Below are 21,854 nucleotides of genomic sequence, written 5' to 3'. Positions count from 1 at the left end.
AGCAAAAGACACAAACAAAAATAAATAGTGAATAAGGAGCTGCTGTGCAAGTGCAATAAGCAGGAAGACATTGGGTATGATAGGAAAAAAGATCAGGAAAACATGGGGTTTGAATGCAATGGAGAGGAAGGCATTGATAAGAAAGGAAGAGCTGAGAAATAAGAAAACAGAGCTGGTAGATAGAGGATCTAGAGAAGGTCAAGGTAATCCTATAAGGATCACAGATTCTGTCCTCTCAGACCAACAGAAGAGATCTCCGATGAGTTCCTATTAATTGTTTTAAAAAGTAATTTCCCCCCATACTGCTAGTTGGATTGAAACCTACTGATGCTTGAGGAAAGCAGAATGCCTCCCAGTGGCTCAGATGTAGGTGGGACAGTTCCAAATAAGACCTCCAAAGTGGCCATGCTTGCTGTAATGTAGGTGGAGATTTAGTTAAATGTGGGGGGCGTGTGTTCAGTTCAACAAAGGTGAATCAGGGACAAGACCAGAAATGTCTGACTTTTTAATATTTAGATATCTAGCATTTGATATTTATGTACCAGTTGCACAAGAGATATTACACCTCATGCATTTTTAGCAGATTTTGTTATTTTAATCATTTTCAAGTTTACTGAACCAAGCCCCACCCACTAAACACAATTAGCTCTTCCATTTATTTTCTCATGTAAAACATTTCTTGGTTATTGAATGCCACTGTGATATTAAAGTATTTGAAGGAAAAGAGGAAAGAGGGGACTAGCCGAAGAAAAAGGTTGTACGGGAATAATAAAAGTAGAAAAGAATAGAATAAATAGAAATAGAAAATGCTAGAGAGGACAAAGGGGATAGAAAGGGGAAATGTGCACAGCCCATACATTTAAACATTTACGGTTTTGCTTCAACATTCCCAGTTACATATACTCTCTGACTCTTTGCCACTAATCTGACTCCCATTCCCTCATCCCTTCCAGCAAATTTGTACCCGCTTTGATAGTTGTGTGTCCATCATAAAGTTGTGTACGTGTTTCTCAGCTTTGGTAAGTTCCAGTTTTCTTGCAACAACCGCGACAACCAGAGCTGTGCAGCCTGCCCCCTGCAGAAGTAAAGCAAGTAGGGAAAAAACATGGACTTATTAGCCAAAAATAGAAAAAAACCATCAAAGATATAGTTTCAGTGGGAATAAAGGACAAATAGATTACCAAATAAACACCAGGGCTGAGCAGAGGAAGCCATTAAAGGTTAAACAACTACTCTTCTAGTATGCATACTTAGAATTAAAAGTATTTGACATATTATTTCATTGTTTGCATGAGTCAGGTATGTAAATGATAGCCAGCAGGTATTATGTGTAAACAGAGCTTTTTTTTTTTATATTTAATTTGTTTATTCAGTTTTTTTTTTGTTAAAACAAAGAGTACAACATATAACAAAACAATACAGCAATAAATGTTTTCTCATTGTATGGTCGTCACAGCTCATTAAATACATTTATCTGTATGCACAAATACATAAAAAAAAAAAAAAACAGAGCTTTTAACTGCACAGTTCTGTAGAACATACAGGGGGTTAGGTGCAAAGGTTGCTGCATGTTCAGTAACCACATGCAGTTATTCCAATTAACCTTTAATACTGCCAATCCAGTAAAATAGTTTATGTTAACTACTGATTGGCTGCAATAAGTTGATGAGCAAAGTTTCCAGGCATGGATTTGCAGCGAAATTCACCACCACAATCCCATATTTTTGTTTCCGTGAAACTGAGGACAAAAAAGTTGCCAGGACAAAAAAGTCGCCACGACAAAAAAGTTGCCATAAGAAAATCACCCATTGACTTTAATACATTTGAAATTAAAAAATTGTCGCGCATAAAAAAATTGCTGTCGTCTATTGACGTCAATGCATTTTGCAAATTTTTCACCATTCGCTCATCACTAGTTTCTAACACTTTGCCTATATTGTTACACTCCGCACCGTAGTAAAATGATCCATCACTGCATTTCTTTGACCCATTAGGTAGTTTATTTGTATAATAGCTTTATTAAAACAACAGAGAAGCTGGCAAATGTGAAAAACAGAGAAAGAGAGAGCGTCCAATCCCATTCTTACCATAATGCCAGTTAGCAGACAGACTCCCTTGCCACAGTAAGTGTTGGGCACCATATCTCCATAACCAATGGAAAGGAATGTTATAGAAATAAGCCACATGGCACCCAGGAAGTTACTGGTGATCTCCTGCTTGTCATGGTACCTGCCAGAGAAAAAGTAATAGAAAGAAACCAGAAAAGGTAAGCTTGGTAAGGGGGTGATTTCAGTGTAGTCAATGCATGCCAAACCATGGTGTTGAGAAAATCCCAGCTTCATGCCAAGTAATCCATTCCTCAAAGTTTCCTCTAGGAACTAAGTGCACCGAGGGTAAATACCTGAGTAACTTCTAATACAATATACAAAACAGCAAAGAACAACAAAGTAAATGGCATTTGCATCTGATCTGTATTGCTATATACAGTATATTTCTACAATCCGTAAATAATCAGATAGTATGAGATGTATGTCTGTTGGTCAGCAATATTTGCATTTCATCTTAAATTTAAATCATCTGCGATATTTTACCAGTTAAAAATAAACATTGGGTCATCATTACCAATCTCTTTTCCAACTGGAAAAATGTGTTCTAGCTCAGAAAACATGTGTCCAAATCCTTAATCCCGCACTTGATATTATGGATTAAATGGGGTGTTAGAGCTATGCAGTGCCTCTGAACTCTATCGCCCCTCAATAAAACACAACTGCCAGATATATATTGATTTATTTGGTAAATACTTTTTTGGCAGTCAGGAAAATGTATAGAAAATGTGCTCAAATTCAACAACTAGGAGACAGATTTACTAAAGGGCGAAGTGACTAACGTGAGTGAAAATTTGCCAGCGTGACGTCATTTCGTTGCTTTGCAGATTTACTAACGGACACAGGCTTAACTTCGCACAGGCGTACACCTGGCGAAGTTGCGCTCTGTCCCTGGCGAAGGGACTTAACTATGTAAATTCACTAAGATGTGGATTTTACTAAACGTTACCTCTTGCGCCAGACTTGCCTTCGCCACCTCAGACCAGGTGAAGTGCAATCGAGTAGATAGGACTTCCTCAAAAAATAGTTGAAAATTTTTCTAAGTGCCAAAAAACGCTGGCGACTTTTCATTTTTCAGGGTGATAGGCTGAAAAAGATCGTAAATTTTTTTCTGGGGTACCTGGCTCCCCCCCTACATTTCCTAACATATGGCACATAAACTATACACTGGGCTCATGTGTAGGGCAATATAACAACTTATATAACCCGGGCTTGTGTAGTGTAATGTATTGGCTGCACCACATACGTCCATTCAACTTTAACTTCCTGACGCATGCAAATTAGCCAACACTAGTGCAACTTTGCTTCGCTTGCCGCAGTAATGCTAGTGCAAGTTCGCCAGCATTCGGTGCCCTGGACGCAACTTTAGTGAATTAAAGTTGTCGTGGCGAATTTTCGCCTGGCGAAGTGTTGCAATGTGAGCGAAGCCGTCGCTGGTGAATTTTTGGAGGTTAGTAAATTTGCCCCTAGGAGTCCTTTAGGATTTTAAAAGTTTGAATTTGAATTTTTTGCAAAAAGGAAAGCAGTAGCCCAGTGCAAGCAGTCAGCAAATGGCTTTGCACTGCCAGTTATATAGGTGTCAGTAAGACAATAGAAGCAAATATCTATGGGGCTATTATGGTTTACTGCATTGGAGCAAGTCTGCACCATTGTTAGCAAATGAGCCACACAGTCACAAACTGATTTAAATGGCCTATAAGTGTCCAATGTTGTTGACACAGTCATGGATCTATTACATAGGAACCCTTAAACCTTATTGCCATTAGCACATGTTGTTCAATAAAAGACTTATCATTCTGACTTACAAAACCATAAGTACACTTAAGTCCTGGAAAAAACGGATCTCTTAAAAAGGCCCTGATCATTAATATTGTTTCCCGCTAGCATAACTGACATCATGAACATGTACCTGTCATTGGATATTTCTTATTCATCGGTGTCATTGAAAGCCTAAATGAAAATTAGCACACACAATGAGATGGGGTATCCCTGGGTTACATGTTGTTGTAGTTTTAGCCAACATCTGTTCTTATTTATTATGAGCAAAGAAAATCTGTTTAAAGGAACCATGTAGTGAACATTGTATGGAATAATCTCGAATTAAAAATGTCGGAGGTGCACTTTTATATGTTCCTTATGCTCATCAGAGCAGCCATGTTATCTCCTAATACGATTAATGAAAAAAGGTTGCCTGTGAATAATGTCTTTATATGATATTGAACATGTAGTAACTAGCATGGTTTCAAATCCTCCTTTTAAATTCTATATTTAAAATAATAATAATAATAATTTAAGGAGAACAAAACCCTTCTTAAGTTAAAAGCCCCTATCCATCACCTTTAACTGCCCCCCCCCTCCCTGTTTCCTATCCTCCATTTTCTTCTTCTTGAAAAATTGTCCTCGGCAGCAACAAAAACCTATCTAAGCAGAGTAGCGCAGCGGAGCTCACAGACGCCATCTTAGTTTGCTTTGGATCCTTTTCTTTCTCTTCGGTAATTTATGGAGGTTTCCAGTGCATGTGCAGTTACCACTATTACAGACTGGCTCTAACTGTGCATGGACCGAAAGCTCAAGTGTCAGCGGTCACTTCACTAAGAAATATAAAGCTACCAAAGATGGTGCCCACGAGCTCCACTGCATAGTTGAAGACTATGCGGGATGAAGCAGGGAAAGGGCCAGTGGAGGTTGGCGCACAGGGCCTTTTAACTTTAGGGGGTTCCCTTTTCCTTTAAACATTATGGGGCAGATTTATTAAGGATCAAGTTGTATTTTCCATGATAATTCGAGTTTTGAAGGGGTTTTTTTGGTAAAAAAACTAAATTTTTTTAAGATTTATTATACCCCAACTAGCGTTGCCACCTGTGCGGTTTTGATCCGGACAGCCCGGTATTTTGAAGGGCTGCCCGGGTCAAAACTTCCTGCCCGGTTTTCCAAATTACGAAAACTGGGCAGGATTCCCCATGATTGACACAGCCATGCCCCCGACATCACTCCCCGCCCTCGCCGCATCACAGCCCCGCCCCCTGCCCGGTCTATGCCATGCACAAAGGTGGCCCTGGAAATAGCTTGAATTCGAAGTCATGTAGACGTCAATGGCAGAGGGATCCCTTGAACAATTTGAAAATGTTAATAGCCTTCATGATGTTTGAGGTTTTTTTCGGGTTTTGCCTGAAAACTCAATCAATTAGAGCGATTCGAATTGTTTTTCGCTGAAAACGCAATCAATTCGTGCTTTCGGATCATTAACCCCGAACTCGCTGATTCTAATTTTCATTCAAGTTTTTTCTTCAATTAGAAACTATTCCAGTTATGAGTTTATCTGAGGTCATAAAACTCTAAAATCCGACCATTGATAAATAACTCCCATAATAAACCCAATAGGATTATTTTGTCATCTATAAGCATGAATTACTGTATATCTTATGGATCAAGTACAAGGTACTGTTAAAACATTATAGAGAAAAGGGGGGAAAAATTGGAATTATTTTCAGAGTTTTCTGGATAACGGATTTCCTGATAACGGATCCTATACCTGTAGTATGAAAAGTGTATTAGGTGTTAGATTCTATTGTGGGCGTTCAGCTGGAGTGTCAAGTCTGCTCAATAAACACTTTCAATCAAGGGAGGGGGAGTGATGCTACGACAGGGTCAATACAGTTTCCAGTCAAGGTGCAGTATGTACACCTCCATGTGAAACATACCTGCAGTGCATAAATACACCATGCTTGCTAACAACGTTTCCTGTTTCACTTACTAAGAGTAAACGAAGCAGACACATTATATTGCCGTTTGGTGAAAGCATCGGTTAATGGCTCTTTTGCTGTAAAGAGGATACACCTAACCTGCATTGTCCACATGAACACGTTAATGCAGAATATGTCTGAATTGATTTACATATTCAGTTAATTAGAATAATAAATAATGTACCCCTTATTGTAAAATATAAGGATATACGAGTTCCATTGCCATATAAAGGCATGAGGCTAAATGGCAAGTGCTTTTATACAGATCATGGAACTCCAAAACTGGAGTTAATATAGCAGTCATTCTCCCAAACTCTGGAAACTAAATTCAGCACCAGATCCATTAAGAAAAGATATAAACAGAAAGCAGTGGATGGGAACTGGCTGACTACATATTAACAGGAAAGGATATTTGAAGGTGCATTAATGATTAATATGTTTTTTTTTTCAGTTCTATGAATATAATTGCTTACATGGTTTGGAAAAAAAAACACTATAGTTCCTCCTTATTTATTTTTTATGAAGCTCACAGGATGCCCCTAAAGCCACTTCCAACTATATTGTTTTCTCTGTCAACTTTTGTCTGTTTTTTTCACTTGTTCGTTTCCTATTAACTTTGATATGTATACTAATACATATTTTAATTCAAATAATTTTTTTTAGGTACAACAATAATAAACCTTAGCCAGCAGTTGGTAATTTAGTAACTGCTAGAGGGCCACAGTTTCAGTATCCCTGCCATTAGGTTTCAGGTATACCCTTAAAGGGGACCTGTCACCCTAAGAAATAATTTCAAATTATTTTCTATCATGTTAGTTGAGCAAAATAAACTTTACTTACACTGTATTTATTATTTAAATTATGCTTCCTTCTGTTTTGGAATTATACAATCACAGCAAGCAGGCAGTTGCCATTTTGTGGACACAGTTATTAAGGGAAATTGTGTATCACCCCAAAATCTTGTGTATGAACCAGAATGAGGGACCTAATGTCCATGTGCAGTTCCGTACACAATTATAGAGCCTGAGGAGGGAAGGGGGAATGTGAGGAGAGCAGTGACATCTAGGAAGTGCTGAATGGAAAGTGAAAGTATTTGACTGCCCCTCCTCTATGCCACGGGCATAGAGGCGGGGCAGGTAATATTTGATTGACAGTTTAGATATTTAAACGCCTTTATAACAGGTATGGATGTTTTAATGAAAAAAATTTTTGGGGTTCCAGATTTAATTTGGAAAGGACTTTCATTATGCAGTTTTTTATATGTAGGTGACAGGTCCACTTTAAAGGGAAACCTCATATAAAATACATAATGTGGATCTCTTTTTATTTCAGAACAACCTAAAGCCTTGCAGTTGCTGGAAGCCTTCATATTTAAAACAAAAGTTGATTAATTAGATTACTTTAACGCAGACGGCTAGCTGAATAAAAGCATTAGTCTAATTGCATAAAAGTTTTATTAATATTAAAAAAACTGAGTAAATGTCACTTTCTCTATTAAGGCAGAGACACGCTGCTATTCCGGGAGATTAGTCACCCGGCGACAAATCTCCTCTTCTTCGGGGCGACTAATCTTCCCGAACTGCCTCCCCTGCCTTCCCGCCGGCTAGAATGTAAATTGCACTTTCCTTTTCCAAAGTCGCCCGAAGTTGCCTCACAAGGAAACTTTGGGCAACTTCGGAAAATGAAGTGATCCGAGTGCCATCCCACCGGCAATTTACATTCTAGCTGGTGGGAAGGCAGTTTGGGGAGATTAGTCTCCCCAAAGAAGAGGAGATTTGTCGCCGGGTGACTAATCTCCGGAATCGCAGCGTGTCTCTGGCATTAAAACACAACAATCATTTTGCATTGCTGTACTTTGCAATTAAAACATGTTTGTTTTTTTTTAAATCAAGTTTTATTTATTTAACTGTAAAGAAGAAATAAATTCTGAAAGAGAACATGGCTATAAAGTTGTATTTCATATACTGAACTGTACCAGTTCTGAGTAACAGCAATAATCACTGCCTTCAAAGTTGTCCACAGCAGCTCCATCTTGGATCTTGTTGGGCCATGCTTTGCGTGTCAGTGACACTGCACATGGTCAGTGCTCTCTAGCTGCTGTTGAGAGCTACACTTAAAAGGCATTTGTTGGGCAAAAATATTATCCCCAACTAAAGGTGAGGGCTAATATAGTTTAGGGTGACAGTATTATTTTTTTTTTTTAAATTGACCCCTGGAGCTACCGGTACGATCGGCCATGTTGGGGCACATGCATGTGCATAATGAGCAAATGCCGTGACTAGCTCATTATGCGTATGTATGACACAGCAGCTTACCCTGGGAGCTCCCTCCCAGTGTGAGTGTCCTAGCACTGACTGGGGGGGGGGGAATTTTATTTACAAAAAAACTACTGTTACCCCTAACCGGAGTGCGGGCTCTATCAGCCCACTTTTCCAAACCATATAAACAATATTTGGTTGGGCATAATATTCTATGCCTAACTGGTGCCCTTTAAGGGATTGTTGCCAATCTTTATTACATTTACAGTTAGTGAGGTTACATTTCTCATAAAACAGATGATATAGGGCTGGTTAGTATTCAGTTGTGATGCAGAATGCCAGTAATGTGATTCTGAATTAATTTCTTGTACAACCATGTATCATCAATTTTATATTGTATATATTGTATGTATGCATTTTTATAAGTGTGAGTCAGTCCCTAAGCTCAGGTATGTGAGAGCAGCCCACAACGTGCTATGAATCAGCAAAAACAAATATGATGGAATTTGTGGAGGAACAGATCTTCATCTATAAAGGCTGGTACAGAAGGCCAAATTATAATGTGTAGCATTTTCAGCCTGATTCTTTGTGAACTTTCACGCTCCTTTAAGTAAACAGTAAATTAAGAGACCATAGTATGGTATGAGACAATATTTTATGGCTAAGTGCTTCTTTTAGTCTGGGGTTCAGTCCTGCGACCCAGGGTTTGATAAAGAATGTATTAAATATCACCTACATACTGTAACTCATTTTTATTACTTGACCATAAGAGCAGGAAATCAATGTAATTAACCCTTTGCGGGTGGTTAGGTTCTGGACAATGTGTACAACAATTGTTTCTACTTGATTGATGTAAAAATGAAGCAATAAACTATACTTTAATGTATTGAAGAGTAAGGGCCTACAATAAACTATACTTTCATTTAATGAAGAGTAAGGGCCTACAATAAACTATACTTTCATTTGGGATTGTATATTTTAAATAAACATAAACCTTGTATTGTATTGAGCTTGTAAACATATTAAAGTGCTGTACACATAATTGTTGCACTACAGACAAGATCCCTGTCCCTTGATATTCCAATTAAAACTGGTGCCCAAGATATACATTGTTAGCCCAAGCCCTGGGAAAAGTCAGTAACTTAAACAATGGATCCTTTTACTCATTAACATCTTCCCTTTAAAAACATGTACGTGTTAGATGAAACAGGCATTTTATAAAATGAAAAACCCCAACATTTGTGGACACCAGCACAATGCATTTTATAGCCACCATAAAGAGATCACTGTGAATTTTACAATATGCACTTAAGGAATACTTTGTTTTCTCTTCACTCTTCCTTTATATAATATCAACAGTACATAGACATATATAAGCATAATTCTTTCCGCCATTGGTTATAATTAAACCACATAGAACACATGGACCAGGAACAGAGGCATCAGAATCTACATGCTTACATGCAAATAAGCCCAAGATGTTTTCCATTATACATTTCCTAAACAGCGTTTTGTAAACGTTGGTTTGAAAGAGAAAGGGCCACAGTAATAATGAGCATGCCAGTTACGGCAGAATGAGTTTTTATGGCTGAGTGAGTTCCCATCTTACTGCTCAGTGAGTAGGGCTGAGCCTTTAAATGAGCCCATGCTGTTTGCATGCTTTTTATTAAGCCTCTCTGCATGAGTCGATTAATGGCTGTCTAGGCCAGAGCAGGGCAGGCAATGGGAGCCTGGCTTCTCCCTGACATGCAAGCCTCACCGCTGGCATCTAAGGGACATGCTGTAGCAAAGAAATGGCAAGATGTGACTCATGCTGCATCCATCCAGTAAAGTTCTCCTTTGCAAACATTCCCTCATCCCCCTTAAGAAAGGATTAATAACAAGATATAGCATTGTCTGTGTGATAGCCATGAGCTTCTGCACTCATTGGGGCAAATTCACTAAGATTCGTAGTTGCGCCAGGTGTAACTTCACCGCACTTCGCCGCACTTTGCCAGGCGTAGTTTCGCCAGCGCTTCGCAAATTCACTAAAATCCGAAGTTGCACTCAGGGGTAGCGTAAGGTTGCGAAGTTGCGCTAGCGTTGATTCGCTAAGCGAAGCGAAGTTACGCTAGCGATGGTTAATTTGCATACGGCGCCAAATTCTAATTTCAATGGAGGAATACGTAGAATCACTACAAATGCCTGGGAAACCTTCAAAACATCAAATAAAATTTTTATTTTGCCCTACACATGTGGCCACTGTATAGTTAAGTTGCCATGAGTTAGGAAATGTAGGGGGGAAGGAGGGGAGCCCCAAAATAATTTTCGATCTTTTTCAGCCTATCACCCATAATATAGAAAAAACGCCAGTGTTTTTTGGGACTTAGAAAATTTTTTAACTTGTTTTGAAGAAATCCCTATCTACTCTATTGCGCTTCGCCTGGTCTGAGGTGGCGAAGGAAGTCTAGCGTAAAATGTAGCGTTCAGAACAATGCGCACGTTAGTGAATTTGCGTAGTTACGTCCGTTGCACAAATTCGTCAGGCGTAAGGGTGCGAAGTTACGCTAGTGAAGTTACGCTAGCGTCCGTTAGTGAATTTGCGAAGTAACGAAAATGGCCAACGCTAGCGAATTGACGCTAGCGTTAGGCGCTTCGGCGCATAGTGAATTTGCCCCATTGACGGAGAAGTGCAAATTGTTTTGACCAGCAGAATATGAGATTGTTTTAATCGCATTAGTGTTATTTCTTCGAAAATCATCCGTGGCTTCAAGTTGTCACTATCTGTTTATCAAGGCAAGTATTCAGCGGCATTACTGCACCCAGAATTTACTGCTGATCTGTCAAGTGTCACTTGTTTATGTGTTAGTCTATAGACAGGCCTGCCCTCATACTGTAAGAGCAGAAATTCTAAAAGCCTTTGCTTACTCTATTATGATTTGGCAAGAGGTTATGGGCTCCCTGGCTTCGACAGAACCTAATAACTAGAGCATTCAAAAGTCAATAATGTGGGCCAGTCTTACAGTTTGTATTGTGTAGGTCTAAAAATCACCAGTTTGGGATTGACCAGGATCAGACTGGGCATGATAATATTGTGTTTCAATAATACCTAACCAAAAATGTATAACTGCCTCCCTAAGAAATAATCTCAAAAATGTATATAAATCAGCATCCCTCTGCAATTTAACTTTTGCCATTAAGTTTTACTGAACAACATGTACACGGGAACTGTAGTAACCCCTACTTATATATAGATTGTATTTACCCTTTAAAATACTTTAAGGGCCATTTTAAATTGACTTTAAAGGTATCTCACTTTCAAGTGCTGGTGATTTCCCTGGTTTATTCAAAAGATGCAATTACATCTAGCTAATAAATTTGGCTCTGACCAGAATTCCACCAGAGATAGATCTTTTATCAGAGCTCTGTAGCAAGCCTCAGTATGACATATCATAAAATAATTGTTGACAGCTGCAAAATTTGATTTTTGTTCCATTCACAGTCACTAATTTATTCTCAACTATGAATGCCTAGAGCGCATTCCATATTCCCTAGAGCTGCAGGCTACAAGATGCAACTTTTCTAAATGGGGGCTACCTAGACACAGTACACTGGGAGAAACACACTGCCTCCAACTAGACACAGCAGCAACTATTTTCCCTTCAAAGACCTTAGTCGCTACAAGGCTATGTAGAGCCTAACAATGTCTTGAATCAATGGAAAACAATGTATTATGGGTGAAAAAATGTAATCTGTATCCAAAACTGAATTTAGTACCCTGACCCCATATTTGTAATTTAGCAATGTCTGTTCCTTTGTATGTCTTTCTTGTAAATAAAGGCTTAGAACTGTTATTGATCTATATATTCAAAAGTGCAGACTGGACCATCTTCTTACATTGAAGTAACACCTGATACTGATAAACCGATTAACAGAAAATATTGCCTTGATTCACAGACACTAACAGTTGAGCAAAATATTTTGTGAGAACATTATTGAGGAATAAATACACAGAAATCACATCAGACATCATTAAAAGAATATCTTCATATGAATTTCTTCTAACGTTTTCAGACTTTGATAGCGAATTTGTTTTAGATTGCCTAAGAAATGCATGCTGGGTAACTGGGAATGAAGGAACCCCCAACCTTTCTTTTACGTAAAGATGTATAAAAATGGATGACAGTCCCATCGTCTGCCATGAAAACCAAGCAGTGATAGAGAAGGGAGAGATATGGAGACAGCAGGGGCAATCAGAAGGGAGTTAGAGGTTGCTGCAGTCGTTTGAAAAGTTTTTCTACATTTGTTTCTAAATGTCACCACTAATTAAAGAAAAGCTTACTACTGTACAAAGCAACAGTCAGAACATTTTAGATTGTAGCTGTTATTACTTTTGTATGTATTGCTTAGTTATCTGCATGTGTCCTCTACAGAATTTTGTATATATCATAGTGCACAGAAATTAAATATGCTGCCTTCATGTTATTAACCATAAAACCACCAACTTGGCAGCAATGAGAAAATGTGGCAGAAATATAAATATATACATCCATATCTATACTAAACTTGAGCTCATTATATCCTGAATATTATATTTGTCCAAGAAGTCATCCAAGCCACTTTTAAAGGCATTAGTAGAATCTGCTGTTACAACATACTGTAACTTCCCTGAAGTAACATAACTGAAGAACCATTTTCAATACTTTGAATGAAAGTTCACTCCTCAAGTCTAAATGGGTTGCCACTCTTTATTTGTTCTTTTCTATGTAAGAAAATAAACCCCAATACCAGTCAATAAAGTGCTTCAACACACTTGCAGGACTTACCAGATGCCCTTGTCTGCAGAGTAAACAACCACAACCATAACAGTCTGCCTTCATTGTTTAAATCAGCCATCCCTTAACCAGTTCAGTTGCTCATCTCTGCACTGCATACTCCAGGTGTGGCTTTACTGGGGACCGATAAAGAGGCAAAATCATGTTTTCATCCCTAGAGTTAATGCCTTTTTTAATGCAAGACAGCACTCTTGTAGCAACATAATTACACTGCCTAGAGTTGCACAGTTTGTTATCTACAAAAATCACCACATCCTTCTTAAGGGCTAGTCCACACGGGGAGATAGCGACGCGTTTGCGGTCGCGGCGACAAAGCGCCGCGACAGTCGCCGCGACCGGCGCAGGCGACAGTTTTGTATGCGCGCCTATGTAAAAACGCCTGTGCTAACCACACGAGGCGATGCGCTTTTCAACAGTCGCCTGAAAAAGCCTGGCGAGGCATTTTCAGGCGACTGTTGAAAAGCGCTTTTACATAGGCGCCCATACAAAACTGTCGCCTGCGCCGGTCGCGGCGACTGTCGCGGCGCTTTGTCGCCGCGACCGCAAACGCGTCGCTATCTCCCCGTGTGGACTAGCCCTAAAGGGGTTGTTCACATTCCAACACTTTTTTGAGTTCAGGTGGTTTCAAATAGTTTAGCAGACATAACTTTTTCCAATTACTTTCTATTTTTTAGGTGTGACTGTTTTTCTAATATTGAAGTGTAAAGTGCCATTTTTCACCTTCTAAAGCTCGGGGGGGTCGCCGACCCTGTAAACTGTTCTAAATTGATACATTTAGTTGATACATTGCTTATCTTTGTTCCTGCTGAGCAGAATCTCTGGGTTTCATTACAGGCAGCTGTTAGAATTGATACAATAGTTGCTAATACTCCAGAGATGCTGCTGAGAAATGTATCAACTAAATGTTGCAAAATTGTAACCATTTACAATCTGCACCTGAATTACTAAACTGCCAGATTGAAACACCAGAGACAGGAACATTAAACTTTAAACTTAGATTTTGAAAAAACAGTAAAATATATAAAAAAAATGGAAAGTAATTGAAAGAAGTCTTTATTTCTGGGGAACAATCTGAAAACAACTGAACTAAAAAAAAGTGTTTGGAAGGTAAACCACCCCTTTAATTAAGGGCGCACTAACACACTGCTCATGATGCTGTGAGATTTCTATTTTAAACATTTTTCCATTTTAAATATCATTATGAGCTTTTTTATTTTAATTTTTATTGTGTCCTTTGTGAGAGGAGTGGGGAAAGACATATGGTTGCTAAAGGGTCTGATAACCCTAAAGCAATCAATAAATACATATATTGTATTCAATACAATATAAACTTCTAATATTTTCTTTGAGTTGAATTATGACACAAACCGTTTTTTTAGCTACCTGATTGTCGGTTAAGTAAAATTAGATTCCATAAAGTAATGGTTTCTCATTTGTAAGAAAAGTGCATTTGGGACTTTTTAAACAATTGGAGCCTGCAGAGCAATACACATTTCCATCACCTTCTCAGAAAAAAGGGGCTTGTAAACAAGTAGTGTTCTATAGGTTTTCTAAAAGGTTGCAATTTTTAATGGTTTGTTGAGGGTGAGAGCTATGTTTAGTAGTCAGGAAGAAGGCAAAACTTATTTGCAGGGCTTCAATACCTAAAATCCTTAAGTCCCTTCAACCCTTAAAGTGATACTGACACTAAAAAACTACTTTTCAAAATATGAATGTACATTAAAAGCTGCCTATAGGTCATGTTGATCATTATTTGCTTCAATTGGAGTAGACCATCGCTTGACAAAGGGGCGGAGCCCCGAAACGTTGCACCACCGCAGTAAAAACTTTTGCAAGGGCTTGCCCTGCAGATACAAGTCTCGTGTGCTAGTGGGGTTTTTTCGATCATTATTTGCTGACTGATCTGCTTTTGAAAGTAATTGTTACTTGACGTTCCTAAACCTGACTGTTTTGTCAACCTAACTGTACATTCTTAACCTGTCAGTTAGAGTTTCTAATGCCAATGTACTACTGCTGCACAAATATGGCAGCCCCCTCATAAAGGAATATGGGGATCAGATAATTAATATAAAAGCATTGGGCACATAGTTTTATGGCAAAATTTTAAATAGGACACAAAGAAAATGTTCTGATAGATGTAAAAAAAATTGTAATTTTTGGTGCCAGTATCTCTTTAACTGTTGGTGGATGATGGAAGATGTACTTTAAGGACACGTGAAGTGCCACAAGTTAGGCAACAGTGACATAAAAGGGGTCATTTACAAACACCAGGATCTTTAAAAATCCAGTGCAGCATCAGCAAGTTCAGGCCAACTTTATCCTTTCTGCCTGCACTATGGCCTGTTGCAGCCTGCATCTGCAGTGGCTCATTTAATTGTCTAAATAACACCCAGATTAAAGGACGGGTATAGGGTAGGTGATATTGCACCTATATGCCTCCCCTGCCCACCCCTCATGCCACAAGGGGTGGGCAGGGGCATCCCACAAGAGTTTTATTCTTGGAGCAGCAACAAGTCTACAACTGCTATTTATTTGGAAGACAAATTGCAAAAACATGACAGGTTGCACTCTTTTTTTACTTTGCCCCCTGCTTTCAATGTAATGTCACCCCTATAATTATCATTTTGCCATCTTGCACTACTATACCTGGTATAACATATAGATACAACTGCTCTTCTGCGAGATTTTACAATTTGTAGAAACCTGGACAACAACATTATTATGTGGTGTGTGTTTTATTTCTCAAACCACAATGATACTTTTCTAAAAAAAAAAAAAAAACCTTTTAAAATTATGACCTAACTTTAATATTTCTGGAAATCCACTATTTAGACATTTTTGTCTCAGTAATGATGTGGTCAATTGTGGTTTTTTTTTTGCAACCTAAAGAAGGGATATGCCTGCGGTACAAACTGATAATAAGCAGTTGCAGATAATGTAACAAGGCTAATGTTTGGTACCATGGAGGCAGTTCTAACAGTTTTCTGATACAGATGGAATTTTGGCACATCTGAAAGTCAGAGGAGCCTCATTTTATGGATGGCCAGTATTCAGTAGTCTGGGTTTTTACTTAAACTACCATGAAAAACTCAAATTTTTCAGGAAAAACACAGCTCGACCTTTGATAAATAACCCCCTAACTCATAATAAATCAAGTTGTCCTTGTCTTAAATTTTAACCTTGCTTTATCAAAGAATAAACCAATAATTGTTCATAATGCTACCCTAAAGTAGATCCAGCACTGAACCTGCACTCAGAAAGAATTCACTGAATCACAATCTGCAGAGTTATCCCACGTTACATAGGAACACAACATTGTCTAAACAAATCACAGTAATCTGCAATGAAGATGATAATTCATAATGCCACCCTAAAGTGGGACCAGCATTGAACCTGTTTATGATCATCTGCACCGAGGAGATCACAGGAGAACTGACCGAACCATAATCTGCAGTCAGAGGTTTACTCTACATGAGACCGGAATGCACCATGGTCTAAAGAACTCACAATAATCCGTAATGAAGATGTCATCCTAATAATCTTCATTGTGCACCAGATGGAAAAAAATACTAGAATATGTCACCGGATATCACAGATAAGACTTCGCACTACATTAAACTGAAAAATCACCCTGTCCCCTTTGTTCCCTTTGCAGTATTGTCTGAACCGTATATAGACATCTGCAACACACTGTACACAACCCAGACATTAGCCGTCTGTAACTGCAGTATAAAACATTTGCACCAGACTTGTTGTCAAAAGGTCAGTTTAAAATAAATAAACAAGAAATGTCTTTGATTACCAGCAATGTGTATTTTAAAGATCAATCTATTCCCTCACTGCTTAAGTGAAGCCAGGAAATTCCATTAGGTTAGACAGAAACCCGGCACTGGCTGTGCCTGCCCAGTCCAGATAATGGCCAGTCTATGTGCAGCTAGATCGGCAGTTGGCACACTATAAGAGATAAAATCCCAGTACTGTCTACTCTTGTACAACAATCTACAATAATAACTCAAGGAACATTAGAGGGAAAACCAGAACAGTTTCAAACCTAAAAATAAATATTCATGAGGTGACTTGATTAGCCAGAAGCACAGTCTACACCCAAAATCGGCAGTCATTAGGTCGCCCTGTACTATATGCAGGTCTGACAGTCATCTGTTCAGTTTAACTTGAATAAAGCAAGTTGTTTCTAAGAGTTCTGTAAGTAGAAAGATTTTTAGAAATGTCTAAGACCTTATCCTGTAAACTGCCTGTTAGACGATCACCCTGCAACTGATTAAAAGTCAGCAGGTCTGTGTGAAGGTTATCTTGCATAAGAAAAATAAAACCATAACATTGGGCAGACCCTGTCCATTGCTAATCGAAGGGTATTTGTTTTGTCCTTTTTAAGCTGCATAAAAGTTCCTTCTTTAAAAAAAAGTTTCAGAAAAGCTGCAGCAAGCTCTAAATCCCTGTAATTTGTCAGAGCAGGCGTGCATTTGGGAAAAGCCTGGCGTTCAGTTGCTTTTACACTCACAGTTTCTCCCTAGGAGCAGCATTAGACATTAGAAAGAGGGGACACAACGGTAGGTTAGGGGGCATGTAACAAACTGGAATGAAAGGATAAGGGAACAGCAGAAAAAGAGATTAGGAAAAGCAGGAAGAAAGGGTATATAGAGCAGAAATAGGTATATGAGACACAGTTAAGAGAAGGGTTAGCAGATAGAGGGGCTGAGAGGTTGGGGGTTACAGAACATCAGACAGGGAGAGGCATTGAAACGTAACAAAGGTAACAACTCTCACTGAAGGAGGGTCCCCATTCAGGTGTATTCATGGAGTCAATATAACTCTTCTACTGCCACAGGGGACCCCCACATAATTGGGTGCCAGATGAACCAGTAATAAGAAGCAGTGGTTTGGGGTGGAGATGCTACTAAAAGGGTTAACACTTCATGAAAAAGTTACAGCAGTTGGAGATGAAGTATAAAAGATGAGCACCAGGTGTAAGCAATATTAGCAAATATATTTCTATATGGTAATGGTAATGTGGAGGTTAAGTTCAGATCGTTGCAGCCCTGGCTGATTTGATGAAGAGTGCAGAAGAAGACATCACAATGCAGAAGCAAATGATTGGCAGCATGGTACATTTGGAACGACTATTATGTTAACATGAACCATTGTATAGCTCCCTTCTGTTTGAGGCACTGCAGTGGCTGATATTGACTCATTGCCCCGTAGCTCTTTTAATGCCACAGTATCAATCTGGCAAGATAAGTAGATTCCAAGTCTCATAGCTCCTTCAGTCTGTGTCATTGTGATACATTATGATTGGAAGGATTGATTCCTTATCAGAGATCTCCTTCTATAAATAACACAAAGCTGAGAGGGATAAATGTGTTTCCCATAGGTTTAAAATGGTTCTTTCTTACATGTGGGGGAGGTGTGAGACTATTAAAGGCATACAAAGGTCTTTAATTTTTTTGCTGTTGCGCTTTTTTATAGGAAATTGTCAGTGATAAATGAACAGTGTTTTAGGACTTAGTCAACAATGTTTCTAAAAAATAATCACGTTTCATTTGGTTTGACTCATCCTCCATCTAATCTCTTTCTGTTGACCTAAAGGTGGGTGCACACACACTAATAATGTAAGATTTGCTTTGTTTCTGGCCAATGTGCTTATTGACCCAAAGTAACCAGTTTGGCTAAACAACCTCCGGTGCCATTAAACAAAAGCTGATTAAATATTGGGCCTTGGTGGTGGTGTCTGAGAAGTTGTATGTTTGGTCAACGAGGAGCGTTAGTAGGCAGAACATTAAAACGAATCTGTGAAGTTCTTACTTACTAACATTTGCATAGTTAAAAGCCACAAAGCAGGTCCAGAAAAAGAACTGATAGGTGACTTAACCAACAAAGACCATCTTTATTTTGTGTCTCAATGTTTTGTCCCACCTGCCCTTGGCTTTACCCTGAAACTTCCTTTGGCCCTCTAGGTGGCTATGCAAGTACACGTATAGGATCTATTATCTGGAATGCATGGAACGAAGGGTGCAGTGTGCAAAGTAAAATTTTGGGTGGAAATCGCCTGATTTTTTATCCATAATGCAATGTTTTCCAGCATAATTACAGCCTACATACAGCCAATCAGAAGGTTGCACATGATGCATCAACATAAATGGCACACGTGTGGTAGCAAATCAGATCCATAACATTTTCAAAGTGAAAGTCTTTTTCACTTCATTTGCTCAGAGTTAAAATGTAATTTGCTTATGAGTCTTTTGGAGCATGTCTACTGTGCCTTTTGATGCAAACAATGGTTGGTACCATAAAATCACATCCACGTTCAGGATGGGGGTAGTTCTAAGGTTACCCAGTGTCAATAAGTGCCCATTTCAGCAGAATAAGCAGGAGAGATGCAATGGTGCTTGCAACTCTGCAAGGCGCATGCCTGGATGCAAGTGCCTTTAACGAATGGTGTCAATAAGCTCATCTGTGTCTACGTTATCGTGCCCGTATTTGCTTAACTATCCCCTCGATTTTTTTCTTGATAGGCCTACCATACCTTAGGATCATTAAAAAGCAAACATATTTAAACATTAAAAACCCAATATGATTGAGTTGCCGTCAGCAGGTATTTATGTACCTTAGTTACCATTAGGTACAAGGTACTATTTTACTATGACATATAAAAAGGGTTTTCAGGTAATAGATCCAATACTTGTAGTTCTAAAGAATTTTCAGAATAACATGGTCTGGTATGGTTGCAAGTCTTGTCCCAATGTTTATCTTGTCAACCAATTAATATTTCTGCCTTCCTTTTTAATTTTTTTCTATCTTTCCCACCCCTTTCATCTTCCTTAAAGCCTCTATGAAAATTCCATTGCTTCTATTACTCCACCAGAATAATGCAGACAGACTGATGCAGGCTGATGCATAGATTTCGTTAACTTATTTTCCTTTTAAGGAAAACTGCATCTCATTATCATTTTGTACAATCAGAGTAAATTCTGCTAAGTTAACATACACAAGTATACAACCCTTTTCCTCATCCTGATATTGGCACATTTGCTCTTTTTGTCAGCGGGTGTTGCTTTTTTTCAGCTAAAAAAGCCATTTCTGACTTTTATCATTATTTATCTTTATTATTGAAGTTGTTCTGCTAAAATGAATAGGTGACTTGTAAAGAAATATTACTTCCTATAGGCAACATGGTCTGATGAGAAAAATGGCTATGCGGCTAGTGGGTTCTTAATGCAGACACTCCTTATACATAATAGATCCTTTTAGCAGCTGGTGACTGTTGAAGACACATGAAATGGTTCACACTCAAATGACTTACAACCTATGGGAAAAACATCTGTTTGGCAGTCAAGGACAATTAAAGAGGCAATATACATCTCCTCTATGTTGAACAAAACACACCAAAATAGAATTATTTTTTTTTTTTTTAAAAAATGATCTTGTGCCTATTCACAAGATTATCTAGTCTGAAGGAGTATTTTATTAGCATTAATGGACTTTAACACTGGAGACAAATGGAGTGCAAAGACCAATATGAAGCCTTGACCTTTACCTCTACCTTTCCTTCTTTCCTGCCGGTCTCAGGGAAAATATTTAAAGAGCTATTAATTGCACGCAGGCTTTACAATAGCATATATGACGTGCTGTTCAATAATCTGTTTTTTTTAAAGAAAATTTATTGTACATAGTTGGATAATATCAAGTTTTGTATTTGACTGCAGATGAAAAAGTTTTATAACTTGCCATTTGGAGTGAATGACTGCTCCATATGACAATTTTGGCCTATGGCCTTAGGCTGCAAAGAGCAGCGCCCCATTTTGTCATTCAGAAAGAACAGCATCTTCCACTATGAGTTCTGCAACACCCTTTTATTTATTAACGAAATTGATAATTCTTTATAGGGGATGTTCTCACAAAATGTAAATTTTAGACAAGGCAATTTAGAATTGGTTTCTGGACATTTAAAGATATTTATATATCTTATATAAAATAATATATTTATATTATATATAAAATAATAATAATAATAATACAGTCTCATAAAATCGAGAAATTAGATGTAATTTTAAATTTCATGTTGGAGAGAGACAAAAGCACAAACAAAAAAGAGACTGCATATTGTCTAAGAATAATTTAATGATGAATGCATCATAGAACAGGTAACTTCTGATATCAGGGTAGGACTGGGTCAGCAGGACGCCAGGAAAAAAACCAGCCCTGCTGGCTTAGACCCGCTCCCACAGTTGCCTGAGATAGTGCTCCACTATAAGAAAGGCGGGAATTGGGGCGAGGGGGTTGCGGCTGGGGTGGTGTCGAGCCCAGGGTGGTATGCCCCTGAGGTGGCAGCCCTGGTGGGCTCGGACCCTCTCAGTCCAATGCTGACTGAAATAAAATTTCCATTTAACTACGACTCAAAAGGAAGTGTAGAATGAAAACACGATTTGCAGTAAAACTGTACTGTTAATACTGTACAATATATGCTATTTTAATCGGAACTGTAGTTAGCAGAACACCTGCAGGAATTGTTTACTGGTTTGATGAAAAACGTGTATATTGCCCCTTGAAGCCTTGCTTTCCCATGTGTATGGTCAATTGATGACATCAGAGAAATTAAAAAAAATAAAAAATAAGGCCTTGCACACAATAACACTGACTGAAAGGACTTGGAGGCCATGAAGTCTTTCATCTGCTGTCTTTAAAGACTGGTACACTGTCTGGAGAAATAGTTATTGACCTTGGGGATCTATGATGAAGGATTTGGGAGCTGTCATTGCAAACACATTTGCTCCTGCAGTGAAACCATGTACAATGAGGCATGAAGAGATAAACTCACTTTAATGCTTATGATTACAGATTGCATCCCCTCTGGTTAATTCCTATACACCTCATTATGCTCCTGCAAATGGGTCTGTTTCATTCTTTTACAAAAGCTAA

General features: G+C 38.5%; 1 protein-coding gene across 4 annotated transcripts in view; it reads right to left on the bottom strand.

Annotated features, from left to right (window-relative positions):
- The window catches only part of kcnn1.L (potassium channel, calcium activated intermediate/small conductance subfamily N alpha, member 1 L homeolog), a 78,606-nt gene that overhangs the window by 30,883 nt on the left and 25,869 nt on the right, over positions 1-21,854 (bottom strand). For all 4 annotated transcript variants that reach the window (XM_041562940.1, XM_041562915.1, XM_041562925.1 and 1 more), the window contains exons 5-6: positions 2,088-2,229; positions 965-1,075 (exon numbers count right to left, since the gene is read on the bottom strand). In XM_041562940.1, the coding sequence (XP_041418874.1) occupies positions 965-1,075; positions 2,088-2,229 (253 nt within the window). The remainder of the gene's footprint in view (positions 1-964; positions 1,076-2,087; positions 2,230-21,854) is intronic.

Source organism: Xenopus laevis, chromosome 1L, assembly GCF_017654675.1.
Source record: "Xenopus laevis strain J_2021 chromosome 1L, Xenopus_laevis_v10.1, whole genome shotgun sequence".
NCBI lineage: Eukaryota > Metazoa > Chordata > Amphibia > Anura > Pipidae > Xenopus > Xenopus laevis.
The sequence above is the reverse complement of the archived record's forward strand: the minus strand, read 5'-3'. Positions and strand labels throughout refer to the sequence as shown.